The 18,630-nt window shown below is 38.1% G+C and overlaps 2 protein-coding genes and 1 long non-coding RNA gene across 3 annotated transcripts in view; 1 reads left to right on the top strand and 2 right to left on the bottom strand.

Moving 5' to 3' along the window:
* Positions 1-5,233, bottom strand: part of bhmt (betaine-homocysteine methyltransferase) — a 12,971-nt gene extending 7,738 nt beyond the window's left edge. The window contains exons 1-5 of the mRNA XM_024298736.2: positions 5,071-5,233; positions 4,860-4,992; positions 4,661-4,773; positions 4,393-4,584; positions 377-524 (exon numbers count right to left, since the gene is read on the bottom strand). Of these exons, the coding sequence (XP_024154504.1) occupies positions 377-524; positions 4,393-4,584; positions 4,661-4,773; positions 4,860-4,992; positions 5,071-5,094 (610 nt within the window). The 5' untranslated portion in view covers positions 5,095-5,233. The remainder of the gene's footprint in view (positions 1-376; positions 525-4,392; positions 4,585-4,660; positions 4,774-4,859; positions 4,993-5,070) is intronic.
* Positions 5,234-10,750: 5,517 nt separating this feature from the next.
* dmgdh (dimethylglycine dehydrogenase) overlaps positions 10,751-18,630 on the top strand; it is a 22,688-nt gene continuing 14,808 nt past the window's right edge. The window contains exons 1-5 of the mRNA XM_024298733.2: positions 10,751-10,988; positions 11,145-11,313; positions 13,439-13,537; positions 13,606-13,770; positions 14,335-14,539. Coding sequence (XP_024154501.1) covers positions 10,879-10,988; positions 11,145-11,313; positions 13,439-13,537; positions 13,606-13,770; positions 14,335-14,539 — 748 coding nt within the window. The 5' untranslated portion in view covers positions 10,751-10,878. The remainder of the gene's footprint in view (positions 10,989-11,144; positions 11,314-13,438; positions 13,538-13,605; positions 13,771-14,334; positions 14,540-18,630) is intronic.
* LOC118599471 overlaps positions 14,491-18,630 on the bottom strand; it is a 73,972-nt gene continuing 69,832 nt past the window's right edge. The window contains exon 3 of the long non-coding RNA XR_004948852.1: positions 14,491-14,575. This is a non-coding gene — a long non-coding RNA (uncharacterized LOC118599471). The remainder of the gene's footprint in view (positions 14,576-18,630) is intronic.

Here is an 18,630-nt window from a genome sequence, read left to right as displayed (position 1 = left end):
TTTCTGCTTTTTTAGAAATGAGGAGTCTCTGTTTCTTGCCCCTTTTTAGGTTGACGAGGTCGCTGCTACTTCAGATTTGGTTTTCGTCCCAGATGAGTAATCTTGTTTCCTTAATAATTTAGAAAAAATCCTTCAAAATAACTAAAAATGACAGAATATATGGGATGAATTGTATTGTTGAAACTACAGAATCGTTCATTTAAAAAGGAAAGTTTTCCTGCCACGACGGGTTTTCTATAACAAAGGGACATTTGTTCTAAAATTTAAAATAAGTGAGTCTGAGTTGGATCAGTGTGTTCACTTTTTTATGTGCTTTTCCATGTCTGTATTGATTTTTTTGTCAGTATTTGTCTCTGCAGGTTTCGCAGCATCGTACCAGCCTTCACCAGTTTGACAGCGCAGTCTCCGGGGCTGACTCCGTTCAGGTCCCCCTCCGGTCCGATGCACAGAGTCGCAGCCACGGGCTTCCCGCTGGTCTTCAGGATTTGAACCGCCCACTCCGCCTCTTCCACGTGCTCAAAGTACTGCGGCACAGCAACAAAAAGAGGCTCGTTTGTGGTCGCGTTCAGCTACAGTATTTCAGTTTTTTTTTTTTTTTTTAACCCCGACAGGAAAAGACGACGTCTGACTTCTAAAACTCCTTTAACTGTTGGTTGCCGTGGCAACCAGATGCTCCTTTAAGGGTCTAGAAACTTCATGGGGGTTATTTTAATGTTCATCTTACAGAATAACAAAGTGTTAAAAGTGATTTTTTTTGCAGCACAAAGTAAATTGGCAGCAGAAGATAAAAGTTGCTTCTGCAACAAATATTGCATCTTCTGGTGCAACAGAGATCAAAAATGTTTGATGGATCTTAGATTTTTGTTATTTCAAGAAGATGATAATTGTGCTTTTGTAAAGACTGCTTTAATGTGTGGAAAAAACAACCCTATTCAGGCAAAGCCTGTAACAGTAAAACAAAACGATGCAGTTCCTCAAACGACCACTAGGGGCTGATTTCAGACGGAAGCTGTAAAGTAGTAAAGTCCACCTTTACTACAAAAAAATATATATATTATTTTTATTTTTCTTTTGGAAAAATTCCAGTAGTAACTTATCTGAGCGCAAAATAATTAGCATGTTGATTACTGTTAGCATGCTAGCATGCTAGGCTATAGCAGAACCTGTGCTGCCATCTAGTAAATGGAGACGTTTTTGCAGAAAAATGCAAACAATAATGAACAAATTGAATTGTTGGAGAGTAAATCTGTAAAGATCCAAAGCTTTAAAGTCCCACACTGATCTTTTGATGTATTTTTAAAGCGTACTCATGTCTTTTATTTATGATTATGCTGTTTTAGTCTAAATTTAAAAACCCTGTCGTTTTCTAGAACAGGCCAAATTTGAATTCTACCCCTCCAATTGTAGGGGCATTTGTAGGGGTACGGGTGTAAGAAATCGTTTCTAAGGTTAGTCCGTAGGGACTTTGACTCCGCCTGGAGGGAGTTCTGCATCTGCTCATAATGATTTGAATAAAGAAATACTCAAACGACATTTTAAACCTACTTTTCTTGCAGTAATATCTGTCCTTCATCATCATAAAAATGTACAAGAGCATGTTGAAAACATTCTTTATCAGCGTGGGCCTTTTTCAGTTGCACTGAAGAAACAACATTTCATATAATCTCAACAAACTGTGGTTTCTCTGTTCATGAGTGATGCTCGTTTATCTTTTTATGCAGATTTCCTGAGAGCCTCACAGTTGTAGTTTTGTTGAAACTTCTTCTTGTTGAAAGTTCTTCTCAGTTCTGATGCATCACAGCAGTGAATCTGCAGCGAGTTTTATTTCATTTCACGCCAAATCCTTTCAAGTAAAAATAACTCACTTCTAATGTAATCTTTGAGTTAGAGGTGGTTAAAAAATGATTTACTGAAACCTTCATGTAGAATCAGAATCACACGACTCCATTAAATCTAATCTAATGATTCATGTTTACTGCTAAGAACTCTAAACCATCAGCAGGTTCATGAACCGATAAACGTTTCCTTAAATACTGATGTCGAGGGACGACCTCCCTATAAATCACTTTAGAAATGAGAGGAATGGAGCCAGGACAGTTCAGAAAGTCACCACAAGGTGGATTATTACACAAACGAGGCAGCTTTTGCTCCATCGGATCTAATTTATGACAGAACTGAACGTGCAGACTGATACTTTTTGATTGAACTTCTCTAGATGTTCTGAACTTCCCCTTAAAAACTGGACTATAATTAATTTTATAATTGAATCAAACCTAATGAAGGTTATTTGTGTGTTTGTTTGTCTGAATCAGCTCTCTGAACCAGAAGTTCACTGACTTCACTTCCATTATTTAGTTTGGCTAATAAAGAATCAAACAGGAGCTGTGTTGCATTTATCTCACTTTAACAAAAGCACAGAGCTGGTTTCTTTTCTTCACTATAAGGATTTTAGCTTTTTTTTATTCTAAAACGTGAATTCACGTCAGGTGAATGAAACATTAACTAAGAATCTGAGATTTTATATCCAGATTTTATTATTCTTTTATGTTTGCTAAATAAACTTAAAATCCTTATATTGTTTCCGGGTCAAAATTGACCCATTGGGTCAATGCTCTACTCTTTGGTCAGTGCTCTATCCTTGCCTCAAAGCTGTACTTTGGGGTCAAAACTGACCCGTTGGATCCATGTTCTACCTTTGAATCAATGCTCTAACTTCATATTGCCTTCGGGCCAAATTTGACCCGTTAAATCAATGCTCTACCCTTATTTTGTGTGCTAGTCAAAATTGACCCGTTGATCAGTTGCTCTACCCATGAGTCAATGATTGACCTTTGTTTTGTGTTCAGGTCAAAATTGACCCATTGGACACACACACTAACCTTGAGTCAATTCTCTACCTTTATATTGTGTTTGGGTCAAAATTGACCCGTTGAACACACGGACTAACCTTGAGTCAATTCTCCACCTTTATATTTTGTCTGGGTCAAAATTGACCCGTTCGATCAATGCTCTACTCTTGGATTAATGCTACACCCTTACATTGTGTTTGTGTCAAAATTGACCCGTTAGGTCAGTCTCTACTTTACATTGTGTCCGGGTCAAAATTGACCTGTTGGATCAATCCTCAAGCCTTAAGTCAATTATCTACCTTATTATTGTGTCCAGGTCAAAATTGACCCATTGATCAATGCTCTCCCCATGAGTCAATGATTGACCTTTATATTGTGTTCGGGTCAAAATTGACCCATTGGACACAACCACTAACATTGAGTCAATTCTCTACCTTTATATTTTTGTCCGGGTCAAAATAAACCAGTTGGATCAATCCTCAAGCCTTAAGTCAATTCTTTACCTTTATATTGTGTACGGGTCAAAATTGACCCATTGAACACACGCACTAACCTTGAGTCAATTCTCCACCTTTATATTTTATCCGGGTCAAAATTGACCCGTTGGATCAATGCTCTACTCTTGGATTAATGCTACACTCTTACATTGTGTTTGGGTCAAAACTGAGCCGTTGGGTCAGTACTCTACCGTACATTGTGTTTGGGTCAAAACTAACCCGTTGGGTCAGTGCTCAACCTTACATTGTGCTTGTGTCAAAATTGACCCGTTAGGTCAGTCTCTACCTTACATTGTGTTTGGGTCCAAATTGACCCGTTAAGTTAGTGCTCTTCCTTACATTGTGTTTGGGTCAAAATTAACCCGTTAGGTCAGTCTCTACCTTACATTGTGTTTGGGTCAAAATTGACCCGTTAGCTTAGTCTCTACCTTACATTGTGTTTTGGTCCAAATTGACCCGTTAAGTTAGTGCTCTACCTTACATTGTGTTTTGGTCCAAATTGACCCGTTAAGTTAGTGCTCTACCTTACATTGTGTTTGGGTCAAAATAGACCCGTTAAGTTAGTGCTCTTCCTTACATTGTGTTTGGGTTCAAATTGACCCGTTAAGTTAGTGCTCTACCTTACATTGTGTTTTGGTCCAAATTGACCAGTTAAGTTAGTGTTCTACCTTACATTGTGTTTGGGTCCAAATTGACCCGTTAAGTTAGTGCTCTTCCTTACATTGTGTTTGGGTCAAAATTAACCCGTTAGGTCAGTCTCTACCTTACATTGTGTTTGGGTCAAAATTGACCCGTTAGCTTAGTCTCTACCATACATCGTGTTTGGGTCAAAATAGACCCGTTAAGTTAGTGCTCTACCTTACATTGTGTTTGGGTCAAAATTGACCCGTTAAGTTAGTGCTCTACCGTACATTGTGTTTGGGTCAAAATTGACCTGATTTGACCCAAACACAATATAAGGACTTAAAACCTGCAGTTTTTGAAGTGAAACTTGTAACTGTTTGCAGTTTGACTGTAAACTTTAAAGTCTTCTCAGGTGAGTTTACCTCTGCGATCAGAAAGTCCACGTCCTTGTTGATGAAGACATCGATCTGCTTCTTGAAGATGGCCTTCACGGCCTCCTCGCTCTCACAGCTCATGTAGGACGGGGTCTGGGAGACCCCCCCTGCCACCAGAGCATCCCCCTCGTTGGCCACCTCCCGGGCCAGGTCACAGGCGGCCTCGTTGATCTGCTGACCCTGAAACGGAGACAGGGTTGGAGGCGCGGCAGTGGTGCTGTGCGGGGCGTGCGTGAGGTGCGGCGCGCGCGCTCACGGTGAAGCTCTGCGTGTTGCCTCTGTTCTCCAGCTTGTCGTCGCTGGCGTAGAAGGTGAACGTCTGCATGACCGTGGAGCCCGCGCGCAGGAACTCCCGGTGCAGCTGGCGCACTGCAACGACAGGGGATGAGGAGGATGAGGCGCGCGCTCCATCCGGCACCAGTCCGCGTGAGCGCGGCGCGGAGGAGCGCGCGTACCCGCCTCTGGGTGCTCGGCGGCGGCCTCGGGGGTCAACGGTCCCGCCTTCACGTAACCTCTCTTCTCCAGAGCGACCACGAAGCCTCCGTCCCCGAGGATGACCTCTCCAGCCTCCAGGCGCTCCAGAATGTTCTGCAAACAGGACAAACGCCGGAGAGTCACAACTTTACGCGCACGGCGAGCGGAGAGGAGCGCGCGCGGCACCCGCACCTTCTTGGTTCCGGATGGTGCCATGACTCCTGCAGTGGTTCTCTCGGCTCCAAAGTTCCTCTGAAAGGGTCCTTGAAGGCGCTCGTGCAGCTTTTATAGAGCAGAAGAGGAGTGATGTCAGCTCTGCCTTTAAAGCGTCTTCCTCCCTCCTCTGATGAGGAAGACTCCAGGGGCGGATCCGGGACGCGTCTTCCAGGGGGGCAAAGGTAGAACAGGCAATGCTTCACATTTAGAACTCCAGAAAACATTAAAACAAAAAATGTTGTTAGAAATATTAAATATGCACCACATTCCATCTGTGTTTATGTTTTGCCAGTTTTCCAATACCTTAATTTTTTGTATCTTAAAGTGAATTCTTTATTCAGTTTTGTAATTTATTTTAAACGTTTCTTTCCATTAAATGGTACTTTTACTAAAAAAGAACGAAAATCATCAATAAATGCAGTAAAAAGTAGGAAAAATTTAATAAAATGGACATGCCAGAATTTCATCTACACTGTAAAAAAATCTACCGTTAAAAAATTGTTATTACTCACTTTTTTTTGCTAAATACTCAGATGTGTTAATGAAAAGTAACAGACAATGCATATTGTAATTTCATTTTTACATTTTACTGAAAAAATGTCTCTCAATGCGACTATAAAATGATATTATTTCTAAAAAAAAATGCATCAGAAAGTGAATAAACTTTTATTTATGTGGTTAAAAAAATCTGTCCGCTCTGATCATTTTACCTCAAAATGTAAAAGAGAATCAAATCTAAAGTTTTTATTAACAGAAAAATAGATGTAAGCGTTTTTTTAACATTTAACTGTCAAAATTAACTTTTTCTTTGTAACAGGTTCCTTTACCATCGTAAAATTCAAGCTTTGAATTATTAAATGATCAGACATTTTTGAATGCACATAACATAAATGAATTTTATTTTTCTTTATGGTTTGTTTGTGCAACAAATATTCTTAAAATCTTTAATTTTACAGCTAAATCCTTTGAAACAAAATTCTTATTACAAGAAAGCTTGTATTACAAGGAAGCTTGATCAAAATGAATCAATAAATCCAAATTACATCTTCTTTCTTCTTTCTGTAAAAAATCTAAAGTTAATTTATTAAAATGTTACTTATTGTCAATTTGATGTATAACTTGTTTCTTCTTTGGCAGTAAATTATTATAAAATACATTTTTCTGAATTTGTTGACAAACAGTTTTAAGAAACAAACAAAAAAAGCACGAGTCCCATCCTTAGAAAAACATGTTAATCTTGTTTAAGAGCATCTTCATCAAAGGGCAGACGGTTGTATAACTGACTACTTCATCTTGCTAATAAACAGTACATTTGCATATTGCATGTCTATTTTGCCCTTTGTGCACGTTATCTCTCCATAAAGAATGTGTCAATCGTAATGGCTAACTAGAACTGTGTGACAGTATTCTGAGAGGACTGGAGAACAGAAGCTCAGCATCAACATTTGTGTAGTTCTGCTTTGTGGAAACAGGCTTATTTACAGTAATAAACAATCCTAGAATACATGAAAAGTGCATGGAGAATATGGGAAAAGTATGTGACGAATACATGAAAAGTATGTGAAGAATACATGAAAAGTACGTGAAGAATACAGGAAAAGTGCATGAAGAATACAGGAAAAGTATGTGAAGAATACATGAAAAGTACGTGAAGAATACTTGAAAAGTGCATGAAGAATACAGGAAAAGTAGGTGAAGAATACATGAAAAGTATGTGAAGAATACATGAAAAGTAGGTGAAGAATACATGAAAAGTACGTGAAGAATACATGAAAAGTACGTGAAGAATACAGGAAAAGTGCATGAAGAATACAGGAAAAGTATGTGAAGAATACATGAAAAGTAGGTGAAGAATACATGAAAAGTAGGTGAAGAATACATGAAAAGTACGTGAAGAATACATGAAAAGTATGTGAAGAATACATGAAAAGTACGTGAAGAATACATGAAAAGTACGTGAAGAATACATGAAAAGTACGTGAAGAATACATGAAAAGTATGTGAAGAATACATGAAAAGTAGGTGAAGAATACATGAAAAGTATGTGAAGAATACATGAAAAGTATGTGAAGAATACATGAAAAGTAGGTTGAAGAATACATGAAAAGTACGTGAAGAATACATGAAAGGTACGTGAAGAATACTTGAAAAGTATGTAAAGAATACATTAAAAGTACGTGAAGAATACATGAAAAGTATGTGAAGAATACATGAAAAGTGCATGAAAAAAACATGAAAAGTATGTGAAGAATACAGGAAAAGTAGGTGAAGAATACATGAAAAGTATGTGAAGAATACATGGAAAGTACGTGAAGAATACTTGAAAAGTGCACGAAGAATATGGGAAAAGTACTTGAAGGACGTGTCAAAAGTACATGGAGAATAAGTGAAAAGTATATGAAGAATATATGAAGAGTACTTGAAGAATACATGAAAAGTAGATGAGGAATACAAGGAAAGTGTACAAGGAATACAAGGAAAATACATGAGGAATGCATGTAAAGTACATGAAGATTAACCTGTAAAGCACATAACGAATATGCTCAAAGTACATGGAGCTTATCAAAAAATGTACATGAAGAATTAGCATGAAATACATGAATTTGCTCAAAGAGGAGACAGAAAATTTAGCTTTTTTTGTCTGTTTTTTGCCAGGATGACATTCAATAATGTAGCTTCATGAAAACATCCAAGTTGTATTTTTGAGTACTGTTACTTTTCCTGTACTGGATAAATGTATTAATTCAGATTTAGGGTCAGGGAATTAAAAACTCAGTTTGTCCTGGTCTTTTTCTGGTCAATACTTTTAGTTCTTTTCCTAAATATTTGCATAATAATGTTATGAGATCAAAACTCTCCTTGTTAAATTAACGTTTTGACATATTTCTGTTCACAATGGGATTCTTTAGCAGCTCTTCTCATCAAACTGTCGCCTGCAGAAAAGATGTCCAACATCCCTCTGATGGAAAAATCTAACTCGGAATTTTGGGTTTTGTTGTTTCTCTGAGTTTCTATGACTTTATGATTATTGTTTTTAGGAACTTTCAGAAAAAAATATAGTTTTTTTAAGTGTTTTGTTTTTCTGATCTGCTAAACTGTTTTTATTATTTTATTGACAGCGACAAAAATGAAACTTTAAATTATAATTTCAAACCTCATGAAGACAGTGCTAAGGGCCTTTTTTTCTACAATTAATTAAATATTTATGGGATCTAAAGTGTGTTGTAGTTTGAAATTATGTTTTTTTTTTATTTATTTAGGTCTGAATCTGAAAGTTAGTGATCTTGCCCTCTTGTTGTCCGCGCTTTGACATTTTTAATTCAGTACTTCTTTTATAAAGGAATCATTTCAACATTATGGTAGAAAAATAAAATAATTTTTTATTAGTTATTGTTTCTGAATTTGGGACTAAACCACAGGGATTCATAATTATTCTTAAAAATATAAGTAAAAAATGTATTCAATGATGTCATATTTAAGCTTAATTAGTCATAATGAAAATAACATGTTTATTGTAAAGACTAACTTTTAGAAATCAAAAGTTTAACATTTTAAATAATATTTGAACATGATTTTGATGGAGTGTTTTTAACTGCCACAGATTATTATTATGTAAATATATGGGCTTCCAGAATTTAATAAAAGTTTCATTAAAAAAAGAGTTTCAGTCTCACAGCCTGATCTGAACATTTTAATTATTGTTATTTTTAAGTTTCTTGATTTAATTTTGAATCATCTGCATGTTGAAGTTTTACAGTGTACTTTTACAATCTGCTCTGGACAAATACAAGCTGCAGGACTGTTTCCTGCCAAACTAAATTAACTCTTTAAAACACTGAAATCCCAAAGTCTAACTTTGATATGTAAATATCTAAAAGGACCTATTTTTGGACCCCCCCCCCCTCTTAGTGTAAATGAGTAATCTGCTGATTAAAGTCCAAACATGTCACCTCATGTAAAACTAGTTTTACCGTACGATCAGTAAAAATGTGTATTTTTGTGTGATATTTTCTTGACTTTCTTCAGCTCAATCCTTAAATAAACACAATCATTCAGTGCAAAGAAACGTCTCACCTCCTCAATGTAAAGGTTACATAAAGCGGTTATCAGAATAAACATCCAGTTTAAACCTGCGGCAGCTGTTCTAGAGCGGTTTAAGGCTGAGCGGCTGTGAGGATCAAGGATAAGTCCGAGGTAAACAGGTCTGTTTGAGGGACCCGGAGAACCAAGTTGATTCGACTGGGACTAACGTTACATAATGTCATTCAGACTCAAACAGGAGCAGAAAGGTCATCGCTTCTGTTGTGCTCTATTGGCTCATCATTTTATTTATTATTATTTATTTGAATGATTCAAAACTGTGAAGCAGGTTAAAAAAGCTTAATGATTAACATTTCACACCAGAAACAAACATCAAAGAGACAAAAATGACTACAAAAAAATAAATAAATCAGTAAAAGTGGAAATCAGAACCTCCGACTTTGTAAAACCTGTGACATCACAAGTTCACAGCAGCAAATATTTTAAGACAGTAACTAAACAGTAGTATCTGCAAATGAGAGACAAGAGAAATATTTGTAAAAGTTTCACAATTTCAAATATAACCTTGTTTCATTTTATTTATAATGTGATTATTGCTAATTGATGCTATAAAAACACTAAATAAAAGCGTCAATACAATGAAAAATGTGCTCAGGTCACAATTTAATATCTTTCATTTTCATTGTAACGTTTTTTCGCGACAGTGGTCGCCCCCTGCTGGCTGCTACATGTATTGCAAGTTCAAAATGATTCTTTCATTTGTGTATTGTTGATTACCTGTAGTCAGATTAAAAAATAAAAATAAAGATCTGACAAGAAAAATCACTTAAGTCAAATTTTTAACTCGGGAATTCTAAAATGATTTTTCCCTGTAAGCCAAAACTCAGATCTTAGATTTATGTATTTCTTATTTATTTATTTTAATTTTAGAAGTCAAACAGAGGCTCAAGAGTTTTTTTTTTTTTTAACTAATGGATTGATTCGTTTCTGTTTACATTTTTATGTGGGGATCCAGAAAATCAGACAAGAGGAATATCAAAAATACCACTAAAAGCTCTTCTACTCGTATCCAAAACTTTGCTCTGTATTTAATTAGCTTAGAGCAAATATAACATTTAAGGCTCTTGTTTGTCTATCTCTATTGCTAAGAATTGCAATCAACAATATCTATGAATAAATTAAACCGGGAATGAAAATCTTGCAGGTGATGACGCGTGCATGTAAACTTCAGAGAAACAGGAAATGGACTACAAAATAAAAGATTTTTTGTAAAAAAAAAAAAAAAAAACTCTAAAAAAAGTTTTTTTTTAATCATATACATTTGCATTCAAAATACTAATTCAAAAATTATTTTAAAAATAGAGTATATAAACAAATTAATTGCTTTTTATTAATGAGTAAATAATATATATTATTAACATGTAATTAATTTTTGCTTAAACATTTTAATACAATGTTTTTCTAGTATTTAAAATGAAGTTTGCTCATTATAAATAAGCAAAATCATTTTAAAATCTCCCTTCCTCGTGGGGGGTGGAAGTTATGCGACCCACAAGTGGAGCTTTGGGCCTCAAAGGGTTAAGTCCGCGGGTAAAGTTTCTTCTTGGTAGTCGATCTGTGGGCGTGTCCGCGCGCCCGTCACTGCAAATACTGCGCATGCAGCTGCAGACTGCGGGTCGGGGCGCAGACGGAGGGGCTCCGGCGATGCTTTAGGCGGCTCGTGAACCTTCCAGCTCCTCAGTCATGTCGCGCATGGTGAAGCTCGGCGGGTTCCTGGCTGCAGGTCGAGGAGCGGCCCGCGGGATCCCTGTCAGGTCGATCAGCTGCGGCTCCAGGAGGCGCGCGCAGGACAGGTGAGCTTCTCCAAAAAGGTTGTTTTCCCCCAATCTGTCTAAAAGTCCTTCAGCAGATGAATGTTTGCAGCTAAGCTCCACATAAACGCAGATTTACTAAAGTTTTTTAGACATTGATCCAATGTTGACGCAGCTGTAACCCTTTCCTCCCCCCAGTCAGAACTCCTCCTCTTTAGGAAAACGATGGAAGGACACAGCCGACACCGTCATCATCGGTGGGGGCTGCGTGGGGGTCAGCCTGGCTTATCATCTGGCCAAAAGCGGCCTGAAGGATGTGGTGCTGTTGGAGAAGTCTGAGCTGACGGCTGGATCCACCTGGCACGCTGTAGGTGCAGCTTTCCTCCTCAGGTTTATGTGGATCTGTGAGCTGAGCATCCTCAGAGGTGCAGTTCACCTCACAGGACAGGAAGCTCTGGAATATGGTTAACACTTTCAAAGAAATGGACAAAATATGACTTTAAAACTACAGAAATGTTTTTTTTAAACCAAAATGACAAAAATAAATGATTCATTTAGGTCATAAAATGGCAACAACCTACATTTAAAATCCTTATAAACACCTGTAATATGCATTAAAAAAGATTTAAATATTTTATTCAGTAAAAAAAATATATATATTCCTAATTTTTAACCAAATAAAAAATCACCTATACATCTGTAAAATGTACAATAAAATATTCACCAATAAAATATATTTCCGTAATATGGCGCTCCTAAAGGGACGTCAAAGTACAAAAAATAAAAACTAAAAAATACTGGTTTCTCTTGCGCACCATCAGATAGTAACTGGTGCACACCAGATAGTAGGTGGTTTGCACTAAATTGTAAGTGGTGTTCACTGGATAGTAAGTGATGCGCACCAGATAGTAAGTGGTGTGCACTAGATATTAAGTGATGCACAGTATATTGTAAGTGGTGTGCACTAGATATTAAGTGATGCACACCAGATAGTAAGTGGTGTGTACTAGATAGTAATTGATGCACACCAGATAGTAAGTGGTGTGCACTAGATATTAAGTGATGCACACCAGGTAGTAAGTGGTGTACACTAGATATTAAGTGATGCACACTAGATAGTAAGTGGTGTGCACTAAATAGTAAGTGATGCACACCAGATAGTAAGTGGTGTGTACTAGATAGTAATTGATGCACACCAGATAGTAAGTGGTGTGTACTAGATAGTAATTGATGCACACCAGGTAGTAAGTGGTGTACACTAGATAGTAAGTGATGTGCACTAGATATTAAGTGATGCACACCAGATAACAACAGGTACACTCCAGATAGTAAGTGGTGTGTACTAGATATTAAGTGATGCACACCAGATAACAACAGGTACACACCAGATAGTAAGTGGTACACACTAACTGGTGCAAACAAGGTAGTATGTGGTGTGCACTAGATAAACGGTGGTTGACACGAAAAAACAGCACTTTTTAAAATCTGATGTCATTTTACAGGCTTTGTTAAATGTAAAATTGTTTACCTAAAATATTTTCCTTAAAACTATGGATTTGGAATGATTTAATGAGCAGTTTTCTGTCTCAGCGTAATCAAAGTAAAGATTTTGTATTAATTGTAAGAATAAAAAAAATGATTTTTAGACTTTTTTAAATAGATTTGAACATTGGTGGTATTTGTTATTTATCACATTTTCAAAAGAAAGAAGTCGAAGAAAAAAATGGAACCTGGATGCCTACCTGGTGATTGTGTGTGTACATGTGTACAGTCCGTTATATTCCCACAGTACAAACATTGATTGTCCTGGATGCATTTTGGCTCAAATTGACAATATTTAGAGTTTTTTTTTTATTCTAGCAAATTAAGAGTGAACAGAAAATAGAAAAAGCAATAAGCAAAAATGACAATAAATGGAAAGTCTCAACGTTAGTCTTGAGTATTTGAAGATTGACATCGTTTTTTTTTTTTTCTGGTAGCAACTAAATCATAAAAACATGTACAGCTGTCACTACTGAAAGGAAAATGAATCATTGACTCTGCAAAATGGACGGATGTTATCTAGATACTGTAAAAAAAAGATTATATTTAGTAGTAAATACAACTCTTAAATATAAATATTAATTGAATTCTAAAGCTGTTTTCTGGTTATGGAACTCAAACTTTCTAAAAACAAAAAAAAAAAAACTTCTGCAACTTTATTGGTCAGTCACAGGATAAATCATGAATGGAAACAGTTGGAACTCCATATTTAATCCATAGATTCACTTAAAGTGAAGATGCCCTTTATTTACAAACGCTTCAATGCAGTAAAGAAGATGCAGAAAAGTTTGAAAATTTGAATCTTATAAACTTAGATGATCATTAATCTGGACGCAAATAAATTCACATCTGGATATAAACTTTCCCAAAGTCTAGTCACAGACGTCACTTATACTGTCACTGTGAGCTATTAGCCTTTAAAGTCTCACAATCTTCTGATTCTATTACAGGCGGGTCTGACGACGTATTACCATCCGGGCATCAACCTCAAGAAAGTCCACTATGACAGCATCAAGCTGTACGAGACCCTGGAGGAGGAAACTGGACAGGTCAGTGAACGTTTTCGTCTTCGTTTGAGAAGTTTTTGCGTAAAACGTTTTGTTCGTATCGTCTACAGGCCATAGGTTTCCATCAGCCCGGCAGCGTCCGCATCGCCTCGACTGCAGCTCGCGTGGATGAGATGAGGTACCAGATGACTCGCACACACTGGCACGTGACGCCCCAATACTTCATAACTCCGGAGAAAGTCCAAGAACTTTTCCCTCTGCTGAACATGGACAAGGTTTGTTTGAAATGATGCTGGATACCCCACCAGTTTGCTTGTTGTTGGCTTCTTAGCACCTTAAACCCATGTCTGCTGTCAGGTCTTTGAGTCACTGATGCTCTTCTATTAGGACGTGCAGGTATCTTCTATCTTGGTAGACATAAAGACCCTTTTCTGGTCCTCAAATAAAGAGAGAACACACTTGTTGTCGAGATCTCTTTAAGCTTAAACAACTTCAATTGCTGTGTCCAGTAAAGTCTTTGGAACTGGTTCTTTAAAGAGATCAAGTTATTCATCTTAGCTCCAGTTGCTAAAACCTCAATAGATTTTTGGATTGATTGATGATTCCAGTTCTCCCGTTTGTCCTTGACCTTGTTTAAGAAGGAGAATCTTGTGCAAGAAAAGTCATGAAGTTGAGGAGACATTCCCAAGCTCAGTTTAAGAAATTCAGATGATTGGTACCGAATGGCATCAACTCAATTTTTCTGTTGACTTACTTTGGGAGACTAGAAGATAATCTGTAATATTGATTGCTGTGTTTGGTTGGATAAATTCTCTTCAGCAGCTTGGTTCTGTCTTCAGGTGTTGGCTGGGCTGTACACCCCTGGAGACGGTCACATTGACCCATACTCTCTGACCATGGCTCTGGCGGCGGGAGCTCGCATGTATGGCGCCCAGATCTACAACCCTGCTCCGGTGAGCGCTCTCACTCCGAGATCTGACGGCAAATGGGACGTCCAGACTCCTCACGGGACCATTCAGGCGAACCGCATCGTCAACACGGCAGGTTTGTGTTTGGGGTGTCCTGTGTTGCCACTAAAATCTGAAGAAGAAATGACAAGAACATGGGAGGTGGACTTTGATGGTCCGGTTTGTTTGGTGGGTGTGAAAGCTCATCTGATCTCTCTAGCGGTCTACACCACGCATGAGCTGTGAAAATAAACCGCTCAGTGGAAGCGAGGCTAAACTGTCTTTAGCGTTCCCTTCCATTTCTAAAGGCCCACTCCGATCATCTTTTGAAATATTTTCAAAGCGTTCCCAGTAATCTTTTATTTACGTTGATGTCATTTTTAGCCAAAGTAAAAAACTGTATCGTTGTCATGTGTCAAAGTCGAGGCCCGGGGGCCGGATCCGGCCCTCCAGATCATTTTATTTTATTGTTATTAATGACCCGATATTATCTTGCGCTCATTTCCAACTTGCATAACTTTGACGAAAATTATTTTTTTGGTGAGTAAAATATTGAAAGTTATTTAAGTTTGAAGTTGATTTATTCTGGAATAATATTCTTGCCTTTTTATTATTCATATTTATGTTAAAAAGTTACAGTTTTAAAGTTTTAAAAATTAGTATTCTTCTAGATTTTTGGACTATTTTGGCATTTACTAAGATTTTTAGGCTATTTTTGGATTTTAGCTAATATTTTAGCTATATATAGCTATTTTGGCTAATTTTGGCTTTTTTTTTTTGTTTTTTAGGCTATTTTAAAGTTTAGCTAATATTTCAGCTACATGCTAGCTGTTTTGGCTAACCTGCTTTTTTTTTGTTTTGTTTTGTTTTTTTTTTGTTTTTAGGCTAATTTGGCATTTAGATAATATTTTAGTTGGCTATCAGCTACATCTTTAGCATTTAAATTCAGCTTCCAGCATTCACACTAGCATTATTACAGGTAATGCTATATATCTAGTTCATAATTATGTTAAAAAGTTACAGTTTTAAAGTTTTAAAAGTGTAGTTTTACAGTGTTCAATAAATGTTTATCCTGTTCGACCCACGACCTAAGGTGTGTTTTGGATTTTGGCCCCTTGTGCGATTGAGTTCGACACTCCTGATCTAGGACATAGTTTCTGCAGAGCAGCAGGAGTTCCTTAGAAATTTGCCTCAGAGTAATGGGTGGAACTGTTGGGGTGGAGCAAGCCTCCCCTATTTCCCATCATCCCTTTGTTTACATGCTCTCCTGCTAGCTTACAGCCCCTCACACTCTCCGATCAAACATTACCAATGCAACAAAAAATGGCGAGCAATATTGGAGCTATCCAACCACACAGTTTTGAGCCAGACACCAGCTCAGACAAGGAAGAGTAAATGTCTGCGAGTAGATGCATTGGATTGGTGGGGAGCAGCTAGCTTGCTGATTGTAGTTTTTATGTAACAACTACTAGTTTTTTTTCCTACGGCTGGTCCTGATTTACAACCATTTGAATAAAGAAATACTCAGACAAGAAATTTTGAGTTTAATTTTCTTCATACATGTCCTCAATCATCAGAAAAATGCTAAAAAAGTTACCCAAAACACATTTTTTCAAGTGGGTCTTTAAGAAAATGTATGTGACACGTAGTTTCAACAAGCACTTTAGCACAGTTTTATTAAAAACCTTGATGGAAACCATACATTTCTGTACCTACACCACTGCACATGATTATCTGCAAACCCTTAACAGCAGAGGACCTTTGTCCATGCAACCCCCATGTCTGCACCGTTCACAGAACTGAGCGTTTGGCTCAGACTGGGCCATACCAGTTCTGGGGGGATTTCGTCCCCCCTGCTCCCTCTGGTTTTGGCAACAGTTCAAGAATCTCAACCAAACCTCCCTGTAGGTGTTTTTTTTAAGTAGAATGTAGGTCAAGGATGTTTTTACTTTGGTCTTTTTCCCAGTAAAACTAATAACTCTACAACTCTAAAGTTTATTCAGTACTTTTAAAATCTGAATTAAAGTTGGAACAAAAACCTTGAAGGGATTAGACGTTCCTGCAGCTTTGCTCTCGTTTATTTTCATGTTTCTTCTGATTTTATCGGCTTTAGTTGCTGCTGGTTGTTTTATCTTCTCTGCTTTTAGCCTCCAATCCAAACAGGCCAGCAGTTCAGACACCAACCAATCTTCAGGCAGCAGCGGAGACACGCCTCCTGACAGACGCCGCTGCCTGGCTCTAGTTCTGTCTGCAACACTCCCGAGTTTTGCTGAGGGAAATAGAGTTTGGAGTGTTGTCCCAATCAGCTGCACGGTTCTCATCGCAGCAGAACATTTCAATGGAAATCAGAACTTCCAGCTGTTGATATGAAGATTGCCGGCTGATTTCTTTGAGTAGATTTTTTTTTATTACTCTAAAGGACTTAAAAATAAAATCACTGTTGATTTTTTATGTGAATTTTCAAGAATCTTGGATTTAGAAAGTCTTAAGTGGTCGATATCAAACAAAATCTACTTTTTCTTAATGCTTTAAAGTGAATTATAATGGAAACTTCTCATTAAAAACGTCCCCAAAGTTGTAATTTCATCCATTCACATATCATTGAGGCTGTATCACACTAGTGCTGCATGGTGGTGCAGTGGTTAGCCCTCTTGCTTCCCAGAAAGAAGGCCTCTGGTTCAAGTCCGTGCAGGGGAACCTGAAACAGAATCTCCACCTGGGGAGTTTGCATGTTCTCCCCATACATGCCTTGGTTCTCTCCGCTTCCTCCCACCATCCAAAAACATGCTTCATGGTGCAGATGCTGTTAGCAGTGGACTGGTAGTGCAACGGCTGCGGAATAGATGCACATGCACGCTGTGCAAAATTCTTGAACTGCACAATAATTTGGACTTTGGTTAATTTGGTAGTTTTAATTTTGGTACCAGTGGTACAGTTGTGCAATGGCCGTGGAACAGTGGCGCAACAGCAGTTTCAGTGCGAGATCGGGCCGTGGAGCGAACACCCGCACATACGCTTGGACGCTGAAATTTCACATTAGGTCCCGGCTGTAGCTCTACCGTTCCACTGCCAGTCTGCGTTTGGACCACTGCTTGCAGCGTCTGTTTAGCGGCTGAGCAAATTGATTTTGTTGCGTTCATTCCACGTTCAAAACACGTATGACCGCGTTCGTACCACTGATGTTTCACTGCCGAACCACTCCTGCTTCACTGCTGTGTCGCGTGCCTCAGATCTATTTAAAAAGCCGATTTTGCCGATTTCTCGTCAGTTGGAGTCTTGATTTCATGGGGTACTCATGAACCCCCAGCGCAGGGATGTTCTAATTTTTATGCTACAAGACCAGCAAAATGGTCTTGTATGGCTCTATAATGCCTTTGCCCAGAGGAGAAGACAAAGAAGAAGGAGGCTGTGGACCTGGCCTTCTTTTTTGGTGACCTGTTCTTCTTAGCCATCATAAAATGCAATAAATCCAAATAAATGGAAACTAAATACAAAATCCAATAATGTTGACCAAAGTTGTTGTCTTCAAATCCAGAGAGCAAGTGTGAGAATCCAGCCGCGGTTTACGCTTTTAAAGACGAGGAGCCGTTCTTACCCGTGTTTAGGCAGTGGAGTGGCCGTTTTGCGTCCGTGCTAAGCCGTGATTGGCCAGTGGAATAGCGATGCAACAACTTGGTGCCAAAATAACACGTGTGAACCCCTTGTTGGTGTTATCCGTGGGAGGACACTCTTACACGCGATTAAGCAGTGCTCTGGCAGCGGAGTGGACTCGTCTGTATCACTGCTATTCCACGAACATGTATTTATCGATCAATTTTGACCAAAAATTGGCCGTGAAATCCTATGGGACCGGGCCTTTACTCTAAATTGCCCTAGGTGTGTGTGATTGCAGCCCTGCGACGGACTGGCGACCCGTCCAGAGTGTATCCTGCCTTCGCCCATCAGTAGCCGACTCCGTGACCCCGAGAGGGACAAAGCAGTTTAGAGGATGGATGGAAATCTTTTCTGTAATGATTTCATTCTGCAGCTGGATCTGAACATCACACGTTTTTCCCCACAGCAATTTTTTTAAATTCAATTTTTCCATTAAGGTGAAAAACCTTTTTATCCACTTTGTAATCTTATTTAGTGTCAGTTTGAACGTAACCCTGTAAACTAAAGAAGTGAGGTTTGATTTATAAGTTAACA

This window comes from Oryzias melastigma, linkage group LG12 (genome assembly GCF_002922805.2).
Source record: "Oryzias melastigma strain HK-1 linkage group LG12, ASM292280v2, whole genome shotgun sequence".
Lineage (NCBI taxonomy): Eukaryota > Metazoa > Chordata > Actinopteri > Beloniformes > Adrianichthyidae > Oryzias > Oryzias melastigma.
The sequence above is the reverse complement of the archived record's forward strand: the minus strand, read 5'-3'. Positions and strand labels throughout refer to the sequence as shown.